Genomic DNA, 27,586 nt, shown 5'->3' with positions numbered 1-27,586 from the left:
GTATGGGAATGCGTCGACGCGTTTCGGTGCTTTGCACTTGGTACTGTGGCACCTTCCTCAGGACTTCTTAGTAGGGGTTTTCCGTACAAGAAAGACTTCACTTTCCCTGTATAAGGGGCAAAATAATATCATATCAGAATCTATTTTCCCTGGATTCATATTCATGTTCTCTATAGACTCAGGATGTATTTATGTTAACACTCAACAATAGCCAGTTATATGAGCATTTCCAATTTTCCCTTGATGTGGGTACCATCTGCAATTGCTCTTGAGATTGGGAAACTTTACAGTTAATTAATATAACAGCGATATACAGTTAATGTTTCCGTTAATCTTGTTGGAAATTATATGCAACGTTTCGTGTCCTTGTTACCACTCAACAATAGCCAATTATATGAGCATCTCCAATTTTCCCTTGATGTGGGTACCATCTGCAATTGCTTTTCAAATATTGATCATATGTGGAAATCATTATTGAGAAAGGACTCCAACATAAGTAGTGGGGAATGAAAGATATATGTATATATACTGGACAATATCGACAACCTCACCTAAATATAGGCAAAAGGATATCACTCCATTCCTTTATCGGTGGATACTGGGCGCCAATTGCGTCGTTCCAGGAAAGTCACTATGGGATCACTGGCTGTATTTGGCCTGAAGGTAGATATGACAGGTACTTAAAGAAGGGCTCAAAGGTTGTTCTACACTATAGGGTAATAGCTAATAGTCACTCGTTACCTCTATGTATTCTTTAGAGCTTCTATAGGCGGTGTTCCTTTATCTTCAGAATTCGTCTGGTCTTTTTTCTTTTTTCTTTTTATTTTAAAACCCGGTATCTAATTGGAAAGAGGTGATATGTTTCTATTCCTCTATGGTACACGTATTTGACAATTTTGTATGATTGGTTAGCCTTTGTTCTTACCTTCACTGGTTTTAAAACTCGCTTCGAACGGGCATATATTAGGGGCCTCGCCGGAACTGGATATGTTCTGGTGGGGTCAAAAGAGCATATAGTTGGTGGAATAAAAAATCTCTATCATTAGATTCGTTATTTATTTATTTAAACCGTTCACGGTTTTAGGCGGTAGTATTATTTATTTGCGAGATTTAATGCATATGTCTATTAATCCAGTCCCACCTGTTGCTTATTTAGAATAGGGCTCAAAGATTATCTTAAGGCGCGTCTTGGCCATGGGCTTCTTAACCTAGCCACAGTGCGCCCTCTCTTTTAAGACTAAAAAGGAAACAAAGAGCGCCAGCTTGTATTTTACCACAGTTTTGTTTTCCCCCATAATATGCTGCATATAAGAGTACTGTTTTTGCTTGTTAAAACTAGAAGACTGCTATGCTTCCCGGTACCGTGATTAGCAGGCGCCCGTTACACGCGCTGCAAGAAACCCTTCTCCCTCCTTAATCTTCACATTCCCTCTGGGTCTCTAGTTCTTACCTTTACGCTTGTGGCGCCGTGTTTCTGCCTCGTTCGATCTGCACTCTGGCGTGTGTACCGCGAGCGCGGCTATTTATGTTTAGTTAATCTCAGAAAATGACTAACAGCTGGTAGTTTTACTCGCGAGGGAGGCGTGGTCTATGTGTGCGGTGTCGCCATCTTGGAGTGGTGCCCGTTTTTGCTATATGCCCATTATGTTAAGTATATGGTGTCCCCGCATTCTTTTGATCGATGGGTTAGATACCCACATTTAGGTCTACATCTTATTTCGATATATCCAATTAAGGACCCTCTTTATTTTAACGAAATGTATTTTCTTTTATCCGACCCCTGTTTTTATCGAGTTTGGGTTGCGCTATCCTAGTATAATACTGCCGCGTTAGATGTTATAAATCATACGGTTCTTAAATATTTTGACTATTTACTTGCGAAAGATGTTCTCTTCCTGCGTTTGGCAATGGTAATTACCACTGGTCTAATGTTGTAGTAGTGACAGTTGCGCTGTGATTTAGAATTGGCTAAGTTTGTTTGCGGTGAGAAAGTAACCGTTGTTCCATAATTTCGTTGACAAGCGTAAACAAAGTTTAGTGCATGTGACTGTATACCCTCCATATTCATTATTATTAAAACGAACCGCATTGTAGTTTCTTCTGATCTCAATCCGGTTGCTACCGTTACCCGATGTATAATGGTAGTTACCTAAGCTGGTCCAAGATGTTTTATTTTTATGTAAATTTTAATTATTGTGGTACATTACCTACTTGGTTGTTCTGATCTCAACCGTGATTACTGAAGTTGCCTGGTATATAGTGGTAACTGACCACGCTATATGCATGAAATTTATCTTTATCTATGCCCTGTCTTTCCTATTATGTTGATCCTATTTCATATTGGTCGTTTGCAAAGGAGATCTGTTTTTTCACATCAGATGAGGGCTTCCCATTCTTCCCTCGAATTGAGGCCTTTTTTAATGGTATTGAACTTAACCATGTACCACTGTTCTTGCTGTTTACGTCTAGTGGTACTATCACCTAGCCTGGTTAGCTCCTTTATCCGTTCTATAATGATCCACCTGAGATCTTTTTCATTGTGGCCTTTTTCTTTCCAATGCGCTACCAGGGGGGCATTTTCCTTATTGTTTTTGATCGCAGATTTATGTTCGCCGATCCTTACTCTTACCTCCCTGCCTGTTTCCCCAATATAGGCTTGTTCACATGGGCACAGGATCATGTATATTGCGTTTTTTGTTCGGCAGTTGTTTAGTGTGGTGATATCATGCGTAGCACCATTGTGTACCACTTTCATGGTCACTACGCAAAGGTCACATATACTGCAATTACCACATTTGTTATTTCCCACTGCTCTGTTGCCAGTGAGTGTGGTCTGATTTTCTACCACATCGTCCCTGTACGTATGTACTAGGTTAGATCGCAGGTTTTTGTTTTTTCTATATGCAAACAGCGGACGCTCTAAGACACTAGTGTCTGGTCCGTTGTTGAGAATTTTCCAATTGTGATTGATTATATTTTTTACTTGATTGGTTATAGAGGAATGTTGACTGACCATTACTATTTTATCTTGTACGTTCTTTTTCTCTTTTTTAGTTAGTAGACTTTCCCTATCATAGTAGCGAGCCCGCTTGAAAGAATGCTCTATTAATTTCCTGGGGTATCCACGTTCCCTGAACTTCTTTTTCATATCACCAGCGTGCTTATGAAAATCTGCCAGATCTGTACAATTTCTTCTCAAGCGAAGAAATTCCCCAAACGGTATTGAGTCTTTTTGACTCTTGGGGTGGTAACTACGGTAGTGAAGGATGGTGTTACGATCTGATTCCTTTTTGTAGAGCTCTACTTTGAGTTGTTTATCCTCACTTTTAATACAAATATCCAAGAAATTTACCTTTGTTTTGCTGTATGTCGCTGTAAATTTGAGGTTTGGATCTCCCAAATTCAGCCATGACAGGAATTCTTCTAGTGACTCTGTATTTCCCAGCCAGATAAAAAATATGTCGTCAATGAAGCGAGCCCAGTTTCGAATATTCTCGAAAAATGGACTCACTTCATTGTATATGTGCTTGTTCTCAAATAAGCTGACATATATACAGGCCAAGCTCGGCGCGCAAGTTGCGCCCATACTGGTCCCTTTCTTCTGAATATACAGGTCTTTCTTGAAAAGGAAAATGTTGTTGAGGAGTACCATGGAGACACATTCAACGATAAATTGTTTATTTCCTCCTATAATCTCCGTATCTTCTAAAAGACTGCTGACTGCTGTGATGGTATCTTGTTGAGGTATATTTGTATAGAGTGACTCTACATCGAGAGTCACCATATATTCATTGTCCGCGTCAAAATGGATCCCTTCAATCTTTGAGATCATATCTGCGGTATCGCGGATGTAGGACTTCTGTTTTTCAACTAGAGGTTTTAAAAATCTATCTGCGTACTGGCTCAATGGTTCCAGTAGCGAGTCTATTGAGGCTACTATTGGTCTTAGAGGCGGATCAGTGAGACTTTTGTGGACTTTCGGTAGTCCATACATGGCGGGAGTTTTTGGATTTGGATTGTTTAAAAATTTCCATTCGTCTTCAGTGATACTGCCTTCCTCTAGGGTGATTTGGAGCAGAGTTTCAACATCTTTTTTAAGTTTGTACAGTCTAGATTGACGGGACTCAGGAAAAGACAGCGTTAAACATGATGCTAGAAACAGTTGATACTTGGGAGGATTTAAAAGACATGCAAGAGAACACACCTGATTCTGAGAAAAAGGCATGGGAAACAGCAGGTTGTGTGAAAAGTGAAATGGATTTGTGGGTTTCAGCAGATGTAAGGGCAGTATTACCTGATGAATTAGTGAGTCCAATGGCACGACAGATACATGGTCCAGTACACTTAGGAAGAGATGCCATGCTGAGGGTATTTAGGCAGACCTGGTATAATCCTAAATTTAGGATTGCAGCCGAAGCAGTGTGTCAAAGGTGTGTCACATGCCAACAATTGAACATAGGGAAAAGAACACCAGTTAAAATGAGTCACATTGGGAGGTCTGGGGGGCCTTTCAACCGAATGCAGTTCGATTTTATTGAGATGCCAAAAATCAACCGCCTCAGGTATGTTCTGGTGGTTGTATGCATATTTTCCAGATGGGTCGAAGCATACCCTACACGCAGGTACGACACACTCACAGTAGCAAAGTTGTTGCTTAGAGAGTTGATCCCGCGCTTTGGGGTGCCGACCTCCCTGGAATCAGATAGAGGAACTCATTTCAACAGTGAAGTTGTGAAGATGCTTTGCTCTGCATTAAACATTGATCAGAAGTTGCACTGTAGCTATCGACCAGAGGCTTCAGGTATCGTGGAGCAGATAAACGGAACCCTAAAGTCCCGAATAGCCAAAGTATGTTCATCGACGTCCTTAAGCTGGCCTGATGCTCTGCCCTTGGTACTCAGGAGTATGCGTAGCACACCAGACAGGAGGACAGGTGTCTCTCCACATGAGGTTTTAATGGGGAGGGCAATGAGACTTCCGTCTGTTCCAACTACAGCTTTGTTGAATATTACAGATGACCTGATCCTGGATTATTGCAAGGGACTTTCTGACGTCATTCATTCTGTGTCTCTTCAGGTGCAGGCTGCTGAAGTTCCATCTTCAAGAGACCTATGTCACGACTTGTGCCCTGGTGATTGGGTGGTGGTTAAAAAACACGTCCGGAAGAACTGCCTAGATGTGCGTTGGAAGGGGCCCTACCAAATAATCCTGACAACGAATACTGCTGTAAAGTGTGGAGGGCTGCCAAACTGGATCCACGCTTCCCATACTCGAAGAGTTCCAGCACCCTTAGAAGAAACAGCTCCTCTCACAGATGAAAATCCAGAAGTGGACGGCGAACCACTAGAGGGGATCAGTCAAGCTGTGGGGGTGTCAGAAGAAGTTGGGAGTGTTACAGATCCAGAAGAAGGAAGACAGGACGACAGTGAAACTGAAGTTGCCACTGAAGGAGAAAGTTGCTGTGAATACGGCTCAGACACAGATCAAGACAAGAGTGACCAAGAACCGAGTGTGAGGACAAGAAATAGGAGAACAAGGCGTGGAGAAGCTAGTTGGCCTGAAAGAAAGAAGAGGCCGAGCTTGAAGCCTACTCCAGAGAGAACTCTTGCTCCTATATCTGAAGACTCGGATCTGGACGAAGGTGCACAAAGACAGGAACAGGAAGGTCCGAGAAGATCGAGGAGGGTGCGAGTGCCCTGCAGAAGATACGCTACTCCTGAGTGGACCTACCTAGCTGCAGATGTCCAGTACACGGAGATCCGGGAGGGTGAGGGAAGTGACATTGATCAGTACTGACCCAATCATAACTCTGGAAGTAGTGTTGTTGATACCCGGAGTGGAGGTCGAAGGGTTGCTGACACTTACTATCCCCAATCCTCCTTATCTGAGCAGGATAAGAGAACTGGTTTTAAACAGAATAGAATTTCCGACTTTTTGTTCAATGAGGCTAACACATGAGGAGATCATTCTTCGTTTGGAAATATTAGAATACGTGATTAGAGCCGCTGGAACACGTCTGATTCCAGATTGTTAAAGACTTTGTAATTAAACAGATTGAAAGATAACCTAGCGCCAAGTGGAAGAAGAAGAAATTTAGGGACTTCCCATTTAGTGGACGGAGAAGGGCTAGGGTTGTCTGTTGCTATAGAACTCAAAGACTGATCTTGCAGAAGGGATTATCAGCTTCCAGGTGTGGTTCGGAAAGACTGAATAAGCAAAGAAAAGAGACTTTGTGTTGTGAAAGAAAACCAGAACTACACTGTCTTGAGATCATGGAGGCCAGCAACCCAAACCGCAAGACAAAATGCATAGTAGGCACACTTTTAGTGGGAGTAATTTTTCTTATAGTTTTAGTAGTTACTATATCATATGTAGTGGGACATGAAAATGAAGAGAAGGCAACAAAGGAAGCAAAAATTGTATCGATACCGAAACCTACTACTGCTGGTCAAAGGGGGGACAATACAGAGAAAGATAAAGCTTTACTAGCAGCAGAGACTCGTAGGTTGCATGTGGATGAATCAAAGGGAAATTTCAAATCAAATGCATATGCTAAATTGCTTTATGAATATATTGATGCTATGGAGGTAAAGAATTGTTATGTTTGCATGCAATTGCCAGCCTCTGTAGACGATGTTATTAGATATCATCATCTTCCATTGACTTATGGAATCACATGTAGTTTGTTGCTTAGTATATTTTATGAACGTGATGGTTTTGAGTATTATTTTTCTAATTTTGATGCTGTTTTGCCAGAAGTTCCAAACTACAAGCACATGAACAAGTGGGATTATTATAAGAGTGAAGATAGATTAAAGAAATTTTTCATTCCTTGGAAAACGTTGGATACTTCACATGCCCGAAGAAATAATTTGACTTGTAAAGTGTCAGAAATTGAGAAAAGGTTTATAGGACAGGTGGATGATCGATACAGGAGACAGAAGATCTTAAAGGCTTCAGGCCAATGGAAAACAGATTGGACCGAGGAAGAAAGGTCACACAAGAGAAAGGGTAGTAATGGTCCAATAGCTTTAGATCGAGAGAAGAAAGGGAAACTGTGTATATATAGGGGTAAAACCTATTATGAGAATGTGTTTGTGGAAGAAGTAAATTGTGAACATGCTTTCCAATTAGAATATTATTCAAAAGATTTCTTGAAGGGAATGCAGGTGATCCCGAATGTATATTTTGTTTGTGGAAGAAATGCATACGTGAAACTACCGGATAATTGGTATGGATCATGTTATTTAGCAATTGTCTTCCCCAAAATATACCATGCTGAGGATTTGAAAATTATAGAGAGAGGAACTCAAGCTAGAGAAAGAAGGGATGTAAGCTATGAGGAAGTAGTTGGAGACGTATTTGGTGCTATGTTTCCTATTTTAGGGATAGCACTGAATGATGTCAAGATTAGAAGATTGGCAACAGTTGTAGATAGGTTGTCCGCCAGTACTGCTAGATCATTAATGCTGGTGGAGGGAGAGATGCAATCGATAAAGGCAATGGTTCTTCAGAACCGACTTGCTCTAGACGTTCTGTTAGCCAAAGAGGGAGGAGTCTGTAAGGCTTTGAAGGTTCAGGAATGTTGCACTTACATTCCAGACAATTCAAAACCTCTAGAAAAGTACATACGGAACATCACTGAAATTCATCATCATGAGATTGAGGATTTGACAAGGGTGCCGCTCGCCAAGGAGTAAGTGATCCTGTGCTGTTTTCTGTCGTCTGGAGCCCCGCTGTGGATTTGTACTTGCGTGGGGAGAGACCTGGTGCAGCAGGAGGACGGGACTGCGAGGTCCGGCAGGCTGTGCGTGACCCACCGAGCACACCTGCCGCCTCTTCCCGTGCCTCCGCCCTCTGCCCTGTGCTTTAAAACTCCTCGCGGCCCCCGCTTCGCGGGAGCCGCTCGCCAAGGAGTAAGTGATCCTGTGCTGTTTTCTGTCGTCTGGAGCCCCGCTGTGGATTTGTACTTGCGTGGGGAGAGACCTGGTGCAGCAGGAGGACGGGACTGCGAGGTCCGGCAGGCTGTGCGTGACCCACCGAGCACACCTGCCGCCTTTTCCCGTGCCTCCGCCCTCTGCCCTGTGCTTTAAAACTCCTTGCGGCCCCCGCTTCGCGGGTGCCGCTCGCCAAGGAGTAAGTGATCCTGTGCTGTTTTCTGTCGTCTGGAGCCCCGCTGTGGATTTGTACTTGCGTGGGGAGAGACCTGGTGCAGCAGGAGGACGGGACTGCGAGGTCCGGCAGGCTGTGCGTGACCCACCGAGCACACCTGCCGCCTCTTCCCGTGCCTCCGCCCTCTGCCCTGTGCTTTAAAACTCCTCGCGGCCCCCGCTTCGCGGGAGCCGCTCGCCAAGGAGTAAGTGATCCTGTGCTGTTTTCTGTCGTCTGGAGCCCCGCTGTGGATTTGTACTTGCGTGGGGAGAGACCTGGTGCAGCAGGAGGACGGGACTGCGAGGTCCGGCAGGCTGTGCGTGACCCACCGAGCACACCTGCCGCCTCTTCCCGTGACTCCGCCCCCTCTTTCCACAGAACGTTTAAGATCTGGTGTAAGTACGCGTTAGCGGGACGCGTGTGCGGGACATATCCCGGGACAAAGCCCGGACTAAGGGCGGACCCTCTGAGACCCTCCGAGAACCACTGAGACCGGACTGGACATTACCCCCTGGTATTTACTATTGTGATTCTTTGTTCCATTTCTTCCTGCTCTAGCGTCTTTGTAACCTATTGCTTGCGGTTGTTTAAATTAATTTATTATGTCTGAGAAGCAGGGAGCGCCCCTAAATAAAACTCTTGATGATTATTTTATCAAAACTACTACAGACATCCCACTGGAATCCGTTTTGGCAGAGCGCCTTGCTGACCGCCGCCGCTCTGTGGAAAGTTTAAAAAATCGGCGCTTGTCGCCAATATCCTTACCTCCCTCGAACACTAGTGTAAGTTCTCAGTTAGCTGATGTTATCGTTCACATAACGGATAGCCAACCTGTGGTACCAGTTGTTATCACTTCTTGTATAACTAATTCTCCTCAACTGGACACGATTGGTTCTGATGTCATAATACACACGAGCACTCCCATTATTTTTAAACCTCCCACCCCTATACCATCAAAGAGAGTGTGCAGTAGAGTAAAGAAATCTACCTTAGTCCCAAGGGTTCACGGGCCACCTCCATGTAAAAAAAGGCGACAAGGGGGGGTTCCACCTCAACCAAAATTAAGCCATTCAGATTTTGGGAAAAGGACGAAGTCTCTTGTAGCTAGTACTGATATTATTCCTGTTGCTACCGAAGGGCTTATTACCATTGCATCCCCATCACCATCTGTCATGTCCATAGACATGGAGGATATTGCGGGAGGTTCTGTGACGTCCAAAGTGCCCCTTATAGTTCGTCATCCTGTCACCTTGGACTCCATAGAAAGCTTAATTAACACCTACCCTGCATCAATCTTGGAGAGGTTGATGGAAGTGGAATCAAGATTAAGCTCACTTGAGCGTGCCCTGGGAAATAAGGGCGAGTCGAATCTTAAAGTATCGAACTCAGCAACGCATAAAACACCTAGCGTGATTAAGCCCAGCCCAGCCGCTCCAGCTCCACCAGTTAACTCTACTCTGTTGACGAATCCCTCTATTATGGCGCCCAAAGGGAACACTGCAATAACTGTTCAACCAATTGCACCCCCACAAAATTCCCAGAACAAAACGGCTCTTACGCCACTTGCTGCTATAACCAAACCATCCAATAATTTAGCCAAGATTCCAAATGAAAACCAATCAATGGAGGCGAGGGGACAAAAGCCAAGATGGGGAAGGCCCAAACAGGTCCCAAACCCAGAATTACCACCAGAGGCAGTGCCCTTTGTGGTAGTCTTAACAGGGGTCCCGGTGTTACAAACTAGCAAGCGGGAGGGTTTCATGCAATTAAAAAATAAGATCATGCATTGGTTACGTGTGTTCAGGCCAATAGCACCCCATATTAATGGTGAAATTATCCATGTCCGACGCCTCGAATGGCTGGGAAGCAGATCAAAAAATATTGAGGGCGATGTGGTGGTTGTAAACTTTAGGGATCCCAATGCAGTCCAATTTGTATTAAATTGGCCTCCAGGTATTACAAGTAGCTGCATAATACCCAGACCGTTGACATATTTCTATCCTAGGTCTGTGGTTTTTCCCTTCGAGCAACAACCAGCCGCGCATATAACATCACAAAATATACCTAGCTCTTATCCATCTGTTATGCAGAGGGCTGGCAATATACATCAAATGATGCAACCACCAACTAGATCCAATTTTATAGAGCCTTTTTATCCCCTAAACCCTGTACCTGCACCCGATGCCTTTGGTTGGAACTGTGTCCCATATAGGCAAACCAACTTCAATAATAGAAGAATGGACCACCTAACGCCCTTTACCCCCTTGGAAATTTTCAATAGATTTGACATCTTCAGTGGTCTAGATGACTGTGATTGATGCCAATTGTCTGGGGGGTCTGATGGAAATGAGTTGGTGAATGGCAACTTGTTGTGGGGGGGGGGGGAAATAGAAAGTGAATCATGTTTACCGAGAGCTTGTGTTAAAATCAGTGAAACTAAATCTTTGGGGAATGCAAGTTTATCGCCTGTGTTACTACCAATAATTGGGGACAGTCCAATATTGAGGGAAAGTGCTGTACTCCAAAATGATTTGATGACTATAGAATCCAATGTTATTAGCCCAGAATGCCATACGATAGTGCCTGGGGAGGGGGGAAATGTACTGATACAAAGAACTTCGGAAGCCTGCCAATTAATAAAACTGGTTTCCTGGAATATAGCAGGGGTATCGAAAAATTTAAGGGACCCGGAATGGGCAAGCTTCATTGACACTTTTGATTTTTGTATGTTGCAAGAAACCTGGTCAATAGAAACTATACATAGGCTAGGATACAAATCATATGGCATTAGTGCGAATCCCTCTAAGAGTGGTAGGCCCTCGGGAGGGTTGTTGATCTGGGTAAAAGTCAACCTAAGAGTGGATATAGAAGTAATGGATACCAACTCCCCTGACATATTGATTCTGGAAATTACTGTTTGTAAAGGGAAAAAACTCTATCTAGTGAATGTCTATAATAGACCAACACCCCTCACAAGAGAATCCCCTTTACTAATCCATTTAGATCTTCTATTGGGTAAACTGGATACTAGAGAGAATTATGTCATCATGGCAGGTGATTTTAATTGTAATTTTGAGCCCATTACGGGGCTTAGCGATATCTTGTTAGAAGAAGACGAGGCAAATGGGATCTCTGTATTAGATAATATTAAATCAGTTAAATGTTCGCCCCTGGCCCTCCAAATGATGAAACTGTGTGCAGAACATAGCATTAGGGCATGCAATGGTCGGTTACCATCAGACACTGTGAAGAAGCATACCTTTTATAGAGGGAAATACAAAAGCAATATAGATTACATTACTGCCTCGGTGTCATCATGGAGATTTCTCCATGACATGCAGGTAATTGAAAGACTAGAAAGTGATCATTTCCCCCTAGTTCTTCAGATTGAGGACTCCCTATTTGGGGACATAGCTTCTATCCCGATTGGAGAAGCAACCGATGGTGACCACAATGAGATTCACATTAGCAATAATAGACGTTCTCTTAAATGGCCACTAATATTGGATAACGGGGAAATTATAATAGAAATTTATAAGCTCTTTGCTAGCATCTTTGGAGCATATTCAAATAATACCCCAAAGGAGGATAATGGTAGTTATTTTATGAAGTTGCACCAAAAAATTTTTGATGCTTTGAAGCTCCTAGTCACTAAGATGCAGAGGAAAGGGCAGCAGAAGACCCATAATCTGCCACATAGTAAACCCTGGTATAATAAAGAGTGTAGGGAGTCTAAGAGGACGCTTTTAAATGCGATTAAATCAAAGGCACAACCAGATGTCATGGCAGCCAGGAAGAATTACAAACTGATCCAAAAAACATGCAAAATGACATGGGAGGAAGCAAAATGGGCAGATTTGCTCCATGCAGCAAAAATACGTGATAACATAGCGTTCTGGATGCTGATAGCGAATGGGAATCACCACGGTAGAGTGGTTAAGGACGTCTATCTAGACGAACAGACCTGGGTAAACCATTTTTCTAACCTTTATAAGGAATATGGGGAACCCACTACAGATGGAACCCCAAGCCATGCTACCCTGAGGGATACTTTGGATTTTACTCTAGGGGAAACAGAATTAGCAATAACACAGATCAAGTCTGGCAAAGCTCCTGGGCTAGATAAGATTCCGGGAGACTTGTATAAACACGAATTAAAAATATGGGCTCCGTATATTAATCATCTGTGTAACGAGTTATCCCGGAACCTGGACTTCCCGGAGAGCTGGAAGGGGGCGGAAATCGTTTTAATTTACAAGAAAGGCGATAGGATGGACCCCTCAAATTATCGTCCAATAAGTCTGATGGACATTTTTCAAAAAATCTATACAAAACATATCCTATTTCGTGTCAATGATTGGCTGGATGAAGAGGCAATCCTGTCTAGATACCAAGCGGGATTTAGACCTAAAGTTAGTACAATTGATCAAATCTTTCGCTTTTGTTGCCTCTATTGGAAATACATTAAGATTAAGAAGGGCCAACTTCATGTCGCATTTGTCGACTTAAGGACGGCGTTTGATTTAGTCCCACGTAACTTATTGTGGGAAACATTGAGTTTAGTAGGGATGCCACCCACTTTCATAGCCCAAATTAAAGAGCTCCATAGAGGTAATTTTGCGAGAGTTCGTTGGGGCCCAAAAGGGGAACTAACTCCCAAAATCCCAATTGAACGTGGAGTGCGCCAGGGGTGTGTACTGGCACCCACATTGTTTTCTCTATTTGTGAACGACATTCCTATATATTTGGAGGGATGCAAAAATGATTCTCCAAAGTTGAATGGCGAAAAAGTTACTTCCCTATTGTTTGCGGACGATACCATTCTAATTTCCCAGACGAAAAAAGGTCTCCAAGCTCTGTTAAATTCTTTTAACGATTATTGTAATAAGAAAGGACTGGAGATTAACGGGAAAAAGACAAAGTGTATGGTCCTAAATCCAACTAAAACTGACAAGGGCTGCCCAACTTTAAATGGACTAAGACTGGAATCTGTCCCGCATTTTGGTTATTTGGGGGTAACATTAGACTCCAATTTCACATGGAAAGCCCAATTGGAAAAATGTAAAATGACGTTTAGCCAGAATACAAAACCTATTCTTAGAGAGCAAGGCAAAAGCACCAGTAAGGCCGTGTCCCCTGCAGTTGAACTTTTTAAATTTAAGGTTCAACCGGCAGTGTTATACGGTTCTGAAATCTGGGGCCCATGGTCTAAAGATGCTTTCAGGGTCTTGGACAATAACTTTTTGAGAAGTTTGGTCAGAGTCCCTAAAAGTACCCCTCTGGTCCCACTTCAGCTAGATTTAAATTTTCGTAGAACGGACCACCATATTATTCTACGTCCTTTATTATTATGGATCAGGCTGTGGCGGGTACCAGAGCTGCAAGTATATAGAGATGGGCTCATAGAAATCCTGGAGCTTGACAGCTTCAAGGTGATACCCTGGTTTAAGCATGTTAAATTTTGGCTTACCTTACTAGGTTTGAAGCATTATTGGGAACACCCAGATTCACTTCCACCTAATTCAAAAACTATGGTAAAGGAGTGCTTTTGGTCGTACATTAAGGATATGACCAAAAACGCTTCATCTAGTGGGTCACTTGTAACAAGGTTTTTTACATTCAAAGATGATCCATTCTTCGAGACCTTTTTGGATGAAATAGAACCACCTTTAGCAAAGACCTTATTTCTGAAATTTAGATATGGCAATCTCCAAATCGGTTCAACGTTGGTTCGTTGGTCTGGCGGCGCAAACTCGACAAACCACGGAGAAGATGAGTTATGTACCATGTGTGGATGTAACCAAAAAGAAAATGAGTCACATATCCTCTTTCTCTGCCCAGCTTATGCTCAGGCTAGAAAAAGATGGATTAAACCTATATGCTTAATACTAGGTGTAAGATCATGTTCCCATGCTTTAAGGATTTTTTTGTCTAACACTAGCCAACCTATTGTATTTAGTGTCAGCAAATTCTTGCATAGCATTTTTTTCCTAAGAAAAAAAATGGGATACAAATTGTAAATGTCAAAATTTGCGGCTTATTAACAACAGAAGGATAATTGATGAATTTTCATTCCTGTCGCCCATAATTGTTCTTAACAAATCGTATAGTTTTTATGTATGTTTTAACCCTCTGGATTTTACTTGAGAACTGACATGAAAATCGAACGAACTTATATAGCAAGTGGTGTTTTTTTTTAAAAGAAATGTTTTATTGTATCTATGTAACTGTTCTTTTATGGTATTCATGCCGAAATAAAGATTTAAATGAATGAACTGTGTGGGAAAAAGTAGGTCAGGGAATGGGTAAAGTTGGAGGTTGGTTTGCCAACCTAGGAAAGAGTTTCATTTGGTACATACTGAAACCTATCATCATAATAGTGATTTGTATAATCACCTTGTGGGGATTGGTGCGGCTGTACCAATGGTATAGATCAAATAGGTTGCAGAGATCCATGAGAGAGCAGGAGAGGAGATTAGCTGTGATGCAGGATAATCAGTACAGGAGTCTGAGGGCTCTAGAGATGATGAAACGAGGGAGTACTGCAACGAGTTCTGTATGATACGATTCATACCTCAGGGATGGTGTTGTGATGGTGATGACTACTAAAAGTCATCAAAGGGGGGAACTGAGAGAGCGCAAATCGAGAAAAATAGAAGTGCACCATATTTACAAGCACGTTGCATTAGTTTAGTAAAGATTATATAAGAGTGTCGAATTTATAGAGTGAAAATACATAAGAGTGTTTAATTAAAATAGAATGCATATATCAGTGTGAAAAAGCTAATGTAGAAGTGTGTAGAGATGTTAGAATAATGTTGAAATCCCATGTTATGTGGCTGTGGTAGAGGAGAATGTAATACTGTTAAAAGTAGAAATGTGTAGGCCACATGGCAGTTCACAGAGAATGAAAAGGTGCTGTTACACTTTCACATGATGTGGATTTTAATGTTGTTGTAATTCAAAGTATTATTGATCATAGAACTGAAATATATGTTTTATAGAAGTGTTTCATATAACCATTGTGTGTAATAAGTTAGAATACTGTTTAGACAGGGTGCACAGGCCCGTTTCATGTAATTCTAATAGGCCTGAATAGAGAAGTTCATTTCTTTTGCTCTGCATGTGTTAGCTAGAGGAAGGTCATGTTAAGCATAAATTGCAGAGCCTGCTCGCTGGTTTACGACTTAGAAGATACGGTGGAGGCCGGAATTTGGGGCCCACTGTACAAATGTCTGTTTGCAGGTGCGAGGAGGTTCCAATCAAGAGAGTGATGAATAGAGTTTTGTTCAGGGAGCCAGGCACAGGCCTGGAGGAGGCTTCAGGAATTTCCTGGGGGGTACCGTCCTGCCGGAGAAGAGACTGAGAAGCAAGGTCAATGCTAACGATGGGGCCCAGAGGAGTATCAGCATGGAAAATGCCAGAACCAACACCACGTGAGGGGCGTCTCTAAAGGGCGTTTCTATTGTAAATGTGATTTTTGTATTAGGGACAGCACCCCTGGGTGGAGTTAGGGCAGATGGTCTGAGGAACCTAATAGAGCGGATGGGTAGGCAGATAGGATAACTGCGAGACACCGATTCAACGAAGACTAAGGGAAGTGAGTGATCTTCTTTGGAAGTCAACACGGCTGACACCTTTTTAGGTTAAGATTCTGCTAAGTAGGGATGTCACTTAGTCTAGTGTAGGGACAGTCTAATCTGGATTTTCTTCCTTTCTGTAAATGACTCACAAGTTACAGCTTGTGTCTATTCTTGCAACTCTGATGATTTTTGAATTGGTTTTGGTGATATTCTTCTGCCGACTAAGAGCATTTAGAAAATGTATGTTTGTATTGATACCAGTATATCTTTTGAACCTTATTTTGAGATGTTTGTATCTCCAGTTAACTTTGGCTTTATAATAAACTTTTAAAACTTATTCGTAGTAAGTGGTTCTTTAGAGTGGTGTAAGTCCTTATTGATTGACCTAGTAGTGGATTGCCTTTTACTCTATGACAGGTATCAACGGTTCAGTCGACCTGAGTTGGGATCTAGATTTATAGCAATAGATCAGAAATCCCGCCGTATCAACACATAGCGAACCTGACAAAATTCAAACAGCACATTCTTGCACATCAAACTTTTCCAGAGAACATATTTTTCCCACAATAACCAGAGACTGCAACTCCCTGCCCCAAAGACATAACTGTTCAGATCACAAAAAGATAGCTTGAAGATGCATGTTGAGTACCCAATGGCCTTGAATGTCACTGGCCTACTATACCACCAAGTGATCTGCTAAAGTTTGAGCAACCTCAAACACACAAAATTTGATGGAATTCTTGCAATAAGTTAACCACTTGCAATCACTCGGGGTAGCATTCCAACCCATCGTCCTTTTGCCCACTATACCACCTCAGTTGTATCCAGGTGTATGCAAATCAGGCTTGACCCTTGAGCAAGTCAGTCCAGTCTAAGATGGCGGCTGCTGAAGCCCCAGGCCCCAGTCTGTGTTGAAGAAGGCCAACATCTTACACAGCACACTCATCTGCCTCTAGAGGTGTGATCTGTCGCACTTATTCTACCAGAAGCACACATCTCTGTCTGCTTAACTCCAACTGCATATCCAGGAGGGGGCCTCAAGAACACCAACAGACCTTCTGCCGAGTTCAGCATCAGTAAGCAAAAGAAAAAGCCTGCTATTTCAGAAAGGACAAGCAAGGCACCTGCCTCTATAGGGCACACATAAATTAAAAAACAAAGCTTGAAGTGTTACGGTGATCGCATTTGTACCACAGAATGGAAAGAGAGAAGTTTTGCAAAGCAGTTTGTGTGTTACTGTGAAAAAAAGGCAAGGGAATAACATACAGGATACATTTGTGAAATGCCTAGAAAAGTATGGGAAAGTACATTTATACATACATGATAATGAAACAATATATGCTAATAATAAAAAGTTAACTTCGAGGGCTTAATCAAATACACAGACCCACACAGACAACCACAGAAATACGCCCCAAAACACTACAAGCTTCCTTGTGACTATCCCTTATGGATTGTGGCATTTCTGTAAAGTCGGAGACACAATGGGAGGTATCGCATGAGATGGTGTTATTACCAGCAAACACATTCAACTGTAATGTCCAGTAGCATAACACAGCCCCCCACAGCCCGATTGGTAAGGGGGGATTCCAAGCTCCAGGGGCCCCCCTCAGCACAGTACTCTGGCCGGAGAGCTCCTAATTGAGTCCGGAGGGGGCCCCTCCACATGCCTAGTGTGCCCCCTCAAGTTTCCAGTGGTAATGTCGTCTTGCTACCCACCAGAATAAGCTAATTTAAACTGGTAGCTTGTAGTCTCGCAACCCTGCAAAGAGCTCTTTTGTAACTTACCCGATAATCAGCCGGACCAGGAGTCCAAACAGATTCACTTTTTGAGACAGCCAGAGCGCGAGCAGCTGAAGAACCAAACACTCCCTTCTGGCAGCTTTCCTGGTAAGCTTTTTTAAGGCTTTCATGTGCGACACCCAATTCGAAAATATTGTAGGCTCCCGGACCTGTAGTAAGGCGAAAAACATATAGAATTAACTACTGTGCTTCACTACGAACATTTCACTTTTACATCAGAAGAAAGTTACTTTTAACGTTTGTCTGGAAAATGTGCTTAATTTGAGCCAGTGGTTTCCGGTGCTCAGCACCAGCACTTAATTATCAACACCAGCACTTTTCATGAGCATCACAAAAGAGACCCAGGGAGATTAAGTGATTTGCCCGAACTCACAGGATGCTGAGCCAACGCATAGACCTGAAGTCGGCAGCTCTTTTCATTACACCACATCCTCTCTTTCGTGGTTATAGTTGGTTCTGTTTTAGGTGGTGCAAACAGGAGAAATGGGCTGGTGCAAGCTGCTTCCTGACGAGAGTCACGGCACCGATTTCTTTTACAAATTAACCACTAGGAAAATGCCATGCCGTGGAGACATTACAGGAACAAAAGCAACCTTTTACCATATGAGACCACAATCAGCAGCATACGCTGTCAAATTTAAGGCGTATCCTGTAGGATTAAATCCACCTATAGATTATACAAAAAAATGACTTTGTCTCAGATTTTTCGGGGCTGTGTCACAAAGGCATATAAAAGCACGTAAAATAATATGCCTGTGGTACAACTTCCCTGCTCATAAATTATTTTGTAAATTGACCCCTTAAAATCTGAAAGCTGTTCACAAAGGCAAGATCAGAGTAGATTTGCATACAGTGTTTCACTTATGAATGTGCAGGACTCAGCGGCGGCAGCTCCGTATGGGCTAATGTGAGTTGCCCCGCCCCTGCTGCATATGCAGCCAGAGTGAGTGTCAAGGGTTTGTGCCCGGCAATAGAGGCAAAAACTTGCAATTATCATTTTAAGGAAATGTTCACACAAACATATATGCATACAGACTCACTCCGTTGGAGTCTCTCATACGGTAAAACACTTTGGGTTTGTCCATCTGCCAATCTCAATACCAAAGTCTCCAATCTCCAATTACAACAGCAACATAATAATCCAAGCAGCTAGGCATTAATCGGAAAAAGTTCAATTTACAATTTGTCAATTTTTGTGACACTAAAAATGGCAACGCTAAAATTAATCATTCATCTAGAGCACAGGCACCACCTCAATCCACCTCAAAGGGGGTGGGTGCCCTCACAGCCGCTGATACCACAAACCCCCTTAAGTGGGTTTTCCATTACCCAAATCCCTCTCCTAGACCAATTTACTAGCCCTCCATCTCCTAACACTACTAGACACAGCCCGAACAGCCCTCTCATTCCTTCCCCTGCCATCTTTGTAACTGCCCCATATACTTCCTGTAAGTCTACTTCTATCGCCTTCCCTGAACCCTACCACTTCCATACCGCTCGCTATCACTCTCAATGACCATTTCTCCTCCCCCAACCTAAAAGGTCACTAATATGACATATAGCCACAGTATAAACCACTGACACAATTCAAACCCTTGTCGCTCCCATAGTTTCACATCATTACCACCAATGACAGAAGTCATCCCTCAGCTAGATATAAGAGAAACTCCCCACCCCTTATTCCATTGCAATCCCGGCACGCGATCCCACACCACATTCTGTCAACCATCAAAAACATAAACTAGATTCACCACTTACTATCAACTCGATGTCCGCAGACCTAAAATTCACCAAAGCCATCTATACTATAAAAAATAACAGCACCTCTCTTCTTTTACTCCACATAGCCTAAACCCCATTGATATGATTCCCCTTTAGCAATCTGTGCTCAAATGCAATAGAGCACATCGCCCAAAACAGAGCGCACAATGACCGCTCACACAACTAAATTGACAGTTTACTTACATCTTATAAGCTGAGAGCACCGTCTCCCCAAAACAGAGCTTATCCAGTATTCAGGTAATTGAAAGCAGGAGGAAAAGATTCTTACCTCAGTTACTCGAATCAGTTCCACTAACCAAATCTATGTCCTTATAGTTCGCTTTAACTTCACCAAGCAGACGCACACCAAAATTAAGTGCATCATTCACAACTGTTGTTTTGCAGCCAACATTGCACTAATATAGCAGTGTATATCCTAACTTGCAACTCTGATACCACATTCCTCTTCACGGCTAGGCTCACTGAACACACATCACTGCTGATCGCCCCACTGGTTTCTCCCTAAGTGGCCATCCTACAGTAGGATTGAGAAGGTTAACTGGGTGGGGAAGTCACTGTCATCTGCGATAATATGCTAAACTCAGATGTCTCCAAATTGTATACTACTCTTCTCATTTGTATGCTTGGGTGTGGAGTTCCAGTGCATCAAATCTAACCCCTACAAGGATTACCATCCTCTACTACCACCAGGGAACAATCACATTTTCATCAAAGAATTAATGGTGTACATTTCAAGCCAGGCCCTCACTTCAAAGAACATCTTTGTAGACAATCTCAACTTCCAATGGAAGAATCAAACAGATTCCCAGTAACTTAACTGAACACCTTCTTAAACAGCACAACTCTGCAACGAACGACATACACTAAGGGAGCCACACTCCACCTATTGATTGGAAAGATAGATAACATCTTTGTCAACTCTACACAACTTGTCGAGTGGTCCTGACCACCACCCCATCCATTACTCCTTGACTTAATTAGAACTCAAAATTAGGAGAGAGGGGTCCCACTCGCCAAGGGGGCCAGGACACCAAAAGAAGACACTGCTGTCAATAACAGGATCCCCTTGGGCTCCTTTTTAAAGCATACAAGTACCTTCAGTTGTCATACATACACCATTCAAATCATCAACAGATATGCGAAACCAACAAGATAATATAAAAATTGTTTCTATTTTATTATATATATATACTCCTCTCGGATTTCAAAATATGCAGATAAAAACATATTAATACAAAACATACATATCATCCAATATACATGGAATGATCAATATGAAATTAAAACAGTTTAAAATCACACAGTCTAAAGGGCTGTGACAAATCTTGGAGACATAGAACCCAATGTCATCAAATTAGCACACCAAGTCTTACAACTACATACACCAAGGTCAACACTATTGCACAAAATTCCTCCCTTAATTTCTTTCTTCTTGTTACTTATATAGAATGGGGGCACAGATGCGAGATAACAACGAACTTCGCTCCTTCCCTTTTTAAAACTTCAGTCATCCACCGCCACCGGAGCCGTGGCGAATAATCTCCTATTCACTCCGGTTCAGCCAAATTTCTTTATATAAATCCAGTAACCGGGACATGAAAACATCTCCTCGCCTGCTCCGCACTCTGTTTCTTTTTTGTTCGATAAATACAGGTGTGCCAAGAACGCCGCTTATGATAAGCGGAGTTCCCGGCTCAAGTAACACCGGTAACAAGAAGAACAAGAAGAAATAAATTAAGGCAGGTTTTTTGCAATATATCCCCTGGCTGGTTTGGTGTGGTCTGAAGACTATAAGCAACCATACCATAAGAAGAATTCTCCCACCATTTGTGATTGTATGGGGAGACATTGAATTGTCTCGTTAAGCCTGAAGAAGGTGGCATATCCGTATTGTGACACTGAAACACGTCTTTTTGTGTTCTCTAAGCACCAGAGCGCACCAAGGGTCATAAAGGAAAACGACAAAAAGAAATACTGTTGACCTTGGTTTATGTAGTTGTAAGACTAGGTGGGCAAATTTGATGAAATTGGGTTCTATGTCTCCAAGATTTGTCACAGCCCTTTAGACTGTGTGATTTTAAACTGTTTTAATTTCTTATTGATCATTCCATGTATATTGGATGATATGTATGTTTTGTATTAATTTGTTTTTATCTGGATATTTTGAAATCCGAGAGGAATATATATAATAAAATAGAAAAAAAAATTATATTATCTTTTTGGTTTTGCATAACTGTTGATGATTTGAATGGTGTATGTATGACAACTGAAGGTACTTGTATGCTTTAAAAAGAAGCCCAAGGGGATCCTTTTCTTGACAGCAGTGTCTTAATTAGAACTCAATCAAAAGTCCAAGCAGTTAGGCCTAAAAAATCAAATAGAGACATAAGACACATAAACCCACATGTCCTCGCTGTGAAAATCAATGCTCATCTACTGATTCACACCCAAGATTACTCTGCAACTCAAATGGCCACTCACTACGATAATACCACGGTGAATCTAATGAAAGTGCTGACTCCCCCTAAGCTCATGAGGCAACAAATAAAGAACTCATATCAATGCTTTTCCCTCGAGCTAAATGAAGATAGAAAACAACTACATCTACAGGAATGTAGATGGAGAAAAATCTCATCGGCCTGGAACCTCCTCTCACTTCGTGAATCGAGAAGACAACCCCAAAACAAAATCTTTGACACAAAAGCCTTATTCTTCAGCATACAGTTGAATCAGGTTAGAAATGTCTACTAAAACAGCTTGACATCATCAAACATTAATTAGGTCTGATAACTCAAAAAGCATAAACTCATCGAGAAAAAAATGCAAAGAATTGGATGAATTCTTCACAGAGAAGATCAGAAGGATCAAATAGTAATTTCCTTCCTGTCTGGTGGATGGCCAAACATTTTGATATACTGCACAAAAGCAATGATAACTGAATAGTGTTCAGGGGTCAGCAATTTGAAGTTAAGTAAAATCATAATGAACAAGAAATCAGCTTCCCTCTCGGCTGATCTGATCACATCCATGCTAATTCGATCAGACAATACCCACATTACCCCAAACTGCACACTATCAATCAACTCCTCTTTCATACTCTGAAGTTCTCAATTGTTTGAATATGGGACAGTTTACCACACAGCTGAAAACCAACAGTTTTTCCAAACTTCTGCAGCTGCTCCCTGATTCAGCAAAGGTTAGTAAGGATATTGCTTTTTGGAGACGACTGAGCTGTAATTATAAAGTACTCTAGAGGAGAAAAAAGGAATGGAATGGAGTTCAACTGCTGTGCTATGGAACCATACTTTGCTTTTTGTGGCAATGTAAGTGCGTTAAATTGAATTATTTGCTCCACAGGGAACCAGTCCGGTCTCTTCTCACAGCACTAATGTGATGTCAGTGTGAAATTTCCTTTACTGCCATGATAGAGGTATGCTGTAGAACCTGTTTTGTTTTTATATTAACTGTGGATGCAGGATAGAGCACTGCAAATGTCTGTCTTAGAACCCTCTATTGTCATAGCAATAGTGGCTCTATTTTCCCCCCCAGGAGTGGTTTACAACACACGAGCAGAAGGGGATGGTGGCCAGTGGATGAAATGATTGAATCTGCAATTCTTGCGACATTCTGTCATCAAAGTTACTCCCAGAGATGTAACATTTTTCTTTGGCACTAGTTGACAATTCCCCATCTTAAAGGTGGGAGAAAGCTCCCGGTGGGAGAATACCCTTGTTTCAAGTTCCTGACAGATCGTGAGCAATCACAATCCTCATTGAGGCGTAATACTGATTACCTTGGTGACTTTTTCATTATCAACACTTTCTCTGTTGGAGGGGTTGAATACAAACTGCATGTCATCTACATAGTTAAGAAAATATACATTCTGGGGGCAAAGAAGATCTTGCAGCAGCTTTCATAGATATTGAACAATATCAGGGAGAGAAAGGAGCCATGAGGAATTTCAAATTGAGTCTTTTAGTGGCACATGAAGAATTACCCACCATGGGCTTCACTACTTTATGGGCCCGATTCACAAAGGCAATCTGAGACAAAAGTCTAACTTTATGACTTTTGGTATTAACAGACGTCATTAATGAGTCATATCTTCAGAGCCAGAATCTCCAGCTTTGGCAGTACTCTCTGCACCTGGGCCGTACTCTCCGGCTGGAGCTGTACTCACCAGCTCAGGCCGTACTCTATAACTCGGGCCGTATGTAGTGTAATCAATGGGCTGGAATGCAATTTGTACAAAAGGAACATTAGGAATGTGTGATAAATGGTAGAGGAGGTCGTGAAAATCAGTTTGGGCAGGAAAAAGGATGTGGCCGGACACTACATCATATCCCAGAAATGTTTGCTCCTTTGCATCATGGTACATGCAGCTCACAATTTGCACACCCTTCAGTGTTGACTTTAGTTTTGATTGGAGTGTCAACAGTACAATCAACACAAATGGGAGTGGAAATTGTGGCCTGCATGTATCATGATGCAAAGGAGCAAACTTTTCTGGTATATGATGCAGTGTCTGGCCACACCCTTTTCCATGCCTAAAACAGTATTTCTGACCTCCTCTACCATTTATCACAGGTTCCTAATGTTCTTTTTTGTAAAAATTCTTTTCTGGCCCACTGATTACACTTCATCTGGCCTGAGCCAGAGAGTATGGCTCCAGAAGGAAAGTACGGCCCTGGTGGGGAGAGTATGGCCAAAGCCGGACATTCGGGCCCGACTGCGGATGTAAAGATACGACTCATAAATGACCTCTGTGAATACCAAAAGTCGTAAAGTTAGACTTTTGTCTCAGATTGCTTTTGTGATTTGGGCCCTATTATTCTGAAAGGAATGGAACCATTAGATTGATGTTTCAGAAATAACCACCATATAGTCATCCTCCTTTATCCAGGATGTTGCAGATGGATTTCTGGACATCAGTAAGACCTGACTCATTGCCTCTACTAGCACTACAGCCTGATTGTCAGAAAACCAGGAGACTTCCTTATTCAATGGTAGAGACTCCGCACATAACAAGTTAGTCTGGGTGGTGACCTCCGCTCCGCTCCGCTCGTAGAGTTTGCGGAGATTTTCGCGCTCCGCATTACGTGGAGCTCTCGAAGTTTTGAAAAACTCAGCGGAGCTGAGATTTTCCCCTCCCTCGCATTCGTCAACATCAAGTTGGTGAGTGCGAGCGAGGAAAATCCACTTCCTGGTGAGATTTTTCCTCGTTTGCGATTGTCAACATCAAGTTGACGAGCACGAGCGTGGAAAATCAACCTCCCGGTGATATTTCTTAACGCAGGTGGTCAAGTTTCTAATTACGAGTGGTCGCGTATGCTCACGACCGCTCGTATTGAGAAACTATATTTCGCGTTAAGAAAGCTGCTGATTGAGTAAAAATCTACTCGAGTGGCAGAAAGGAAGCAGCGCCCACTTGCGCTGTGTATGGTGCCGTTCGCGATGAATGCACAGTGCAGAGAAGCACCTGGCACTGAAAATCACTGCAAACAGCATTTATCCAATGTACTCCGCTGCTTGCGGAGCTCCGCGTTGCGCGGCTGAGTTAGTTTTGCACTTTGCGAACTCAGCCCAGGCTTAATAAAAAGATAGACCTGTCTTATCTTTGTATGTGCTGAGTTCTTCGCCCCCACTGTGGAGTTTCCGCTGTCATAAAATTACTATTAGTACATTTTTAGTTTGTGAATACCAAAAGAATAGCTAATTTATACAAAAGTGTAAATTGACCTTTGTGGCTCAGGTCTAAAATGTTGTAATCGTTGAAAGTCAACAAAAAGCTGAACTGAATTCTGGAAAGTATTTTAGGAAACTATTTCACTTAAAGATATGAATTCATATTTCGAGGATCTATCCTTTGAGGATTACGAGCTCATACTTTTTGTGTCTTGTTATTTCTACATGGGGAGTAAAAGGACACTCAGATATTCACAGGCTTTGATAAACTTTCTTTCGATACTTGTTTGGTGTTGAGTTGATGAACTTGTCTCATTGAATATAATCCAAATCACAGATCATGTTCGTGTAATATAGAAGCTCGGAATTTCATCAACACATAAAGTGTTGGAGATCCTGATCTAGTTTAAAGGTATATCATGTACAATATTAGAAATCAGGTGATGCACTGATATCGCTAACATCACTAAAGGTGTCGTCTTATAGTTAATATCAACAGTCCTCCATCTGCACACAGTGTTCAGCTATGTGACCAAGCAGAATGATGGTATTCAGTGTCAGTTTTTCCCTTTCTCCTGGTCTACTTCTGACCAGCATATCACTTTGTGTATGGTTGGCAATGGGTTCAGAGAGGTGGGGCAGCATAAATTGCTCTTGTTTGATACAGGTTACAAAATTAGTGCTTTCTGACAACCATGTCTCTTTCAACCTGAATAGAGTCTTTCTGGTCACTGATTTTAGCTCTGATATTCAGAATTTGGCTATGGAAGTAATCTTGCATGGTATTATATTATCCCTGAGATTACTTTAAGGCGTTTGTACGGGTACTTGGATCTGCAGTGTTTTTTAGGACTCTGAAGAGCTCTTTGCAGGCATTCTCAGCTGGGCCAATTGTATAGGTTATTTCTTTCTTACTGCTCTCAAAGATAATTTACCAGTAGACGTTCCTTATTTTGTTTGAACCTTGCTGGTTTTCTACTGTCCTATTTTTCTGCCAATTATAGTCCATTTTTCTCGCTTCTCGTTTTAGCTCCTGGTGTTCTGGGGTAATGCAGCTGTTATGTTTAGACCCTTTTTGTATCTGCTCAATTTGATGGGACCTACTTTTGTCAACATATCATTTAAGTGTCAGATTTGTATTTAATATGGATTTTGGGAAATTAAGGTATTCCTGCAAGGTGACTGTATTAAGCTTAGCATAGGTTCTGTGCTCCGCATTCTGATGAAATAGGTTGAGGTTATACATGGTGAAAGAACAGAGTTAACAGGAATGCCCTATGGTTGATTTAATCCATGCAGACTATAGCAACTGTTTACAGTAGAGAAGTGGTTCTTAACCTTTTGACTTCTATGGACTCCCACTTAATCATTATTGAGGGGACCACCACTGAGTCTTTACTGGAAGCCGGGGATGCAAGCCTAAGCAATTTCTATGATTTGAACCACAAAACAACACACACAATTTACAGAAACAGGCATTCATTAAACAAATACACAAATGATTAAATATTCTATTTAATTCACAAACATATAAAAAAAACTCAAATTTTTAATTTTCATTGAGAGGATGGAGCATTTCTAAATTCCATTGAGGCCACTTATCACCCATGCTATATTCTGTTTGATGCACTTGCACGGCTCCAACGACTCAATCTGAGGATATTAATGTAATTTTTAACCTCCAATTCCAAACTCCTTCACATTTAAAGAACATTGAGAAATTTCAGTTTTACATTTTACTTCTTTATTCATAAGCACTTTAATAATCGGTGAATATTATTACATTTTCTTAGCCTACGCGGACCTCCTGAGTAGGCTTCATGGACCCCCATGGGTCCCCAGCCAACAGATTAATAACAACTGCTTGAGAGTTTTTTTTGGTGAGAATTCAGTCTAGAATGTGACCTCAGGAGTGTGTCAGCTTGTTCCCAATTTGCAGTGGCGGCTTCTCTGCTATGGCGGAGGAGCGTTGACCCACTGCTCAGAAGCAGAGATACAGAGATAATAACGTACCGTTATTATCATTGTATTTTTCCGATTAAATTCAGTGGCTCTCGGTGGGGCGGGCTGGGCAGAGCAGGGAAGGAGTGGTTTTCACTCCTTAAGTGGGCATGACTGCTTGACCGACCCTTTTGGGCAAGCCAAACAGTCATGCGCACTCTGCATCTTCTTCACCAGTCTGCATTACACAGCCTGGTGATGAACATGCAAATCCTCCCTGTCCCCGTCTGAGCGCCAATCCAAGGCGCTCAGACCAATCAAAACGCTACATTGCAGCGTTGTGATTGGCTGTGGGGAGGCTGGGTCCCAGGTGCTTCGGTTACTGGCTGGTGAAAAGGTAAGTGTTTTTATTTTTTTAATCCCCCGGTCTCACCCCCCCCCACTGCAGAGTACATTCATTTTCATAAATTCACTGGATCATATCAGAAATAAAAATCTTCTACTATGAGCATGTTAGTCAAGATCTGAATAAGGGAATGTTCTCAAAAGTCCATGCCAAAAGAATGTGGATTGTTAGGAGATCTATTCATTAACATGTGGATCTAGGACATGTACAACCGAGTCTTCTCTAAGCTTATTGG

At 42.1% G+C, this 27,586-nt stretch overlaps 1 protein-coding gene across 1 annotated transcript in view; it reads right to left on the bottom strand.

Annotated features, from left to right (window-relative positions):
• Nucleotides 1–27,586, bottom strand: part of STPG2 (sperm tail PG-rich repeat containing 2) — a 2,154,459-nt gene that overhangs the window by 1,489,103 nt on the left and 637,770 nt on the right. Inside the window, exon 9 of the mRNA XM_078677832.1 lies at nucleotides 17,523–17,686. Within this exon, the coding sequence (XP_078533958.1) occupies nucleotides 17,523–17,686 (164 nt within the window). The remainder of the gene's footprint in view (nucleotides 1–17,522; nucleotides 17,687–27,586) is intronic.

This window comes from Lissotriton helveticus, chromosome 2_1 (assembly GCF_964261635.1).
Source record: "Lissotriton helveticus chromosome 2_1, aLisHel1.1, whole genome shotgun sequence".
Lineage (NCBI taxonomy): Eukaryota > Metazoa > Chordata > Amphibia > Caudata > Salamandridae > Lissotriton > Lissotriton helveticus.
This window is presented reverse-complemented; position numbering and strand designations above follow the sequence as displayed.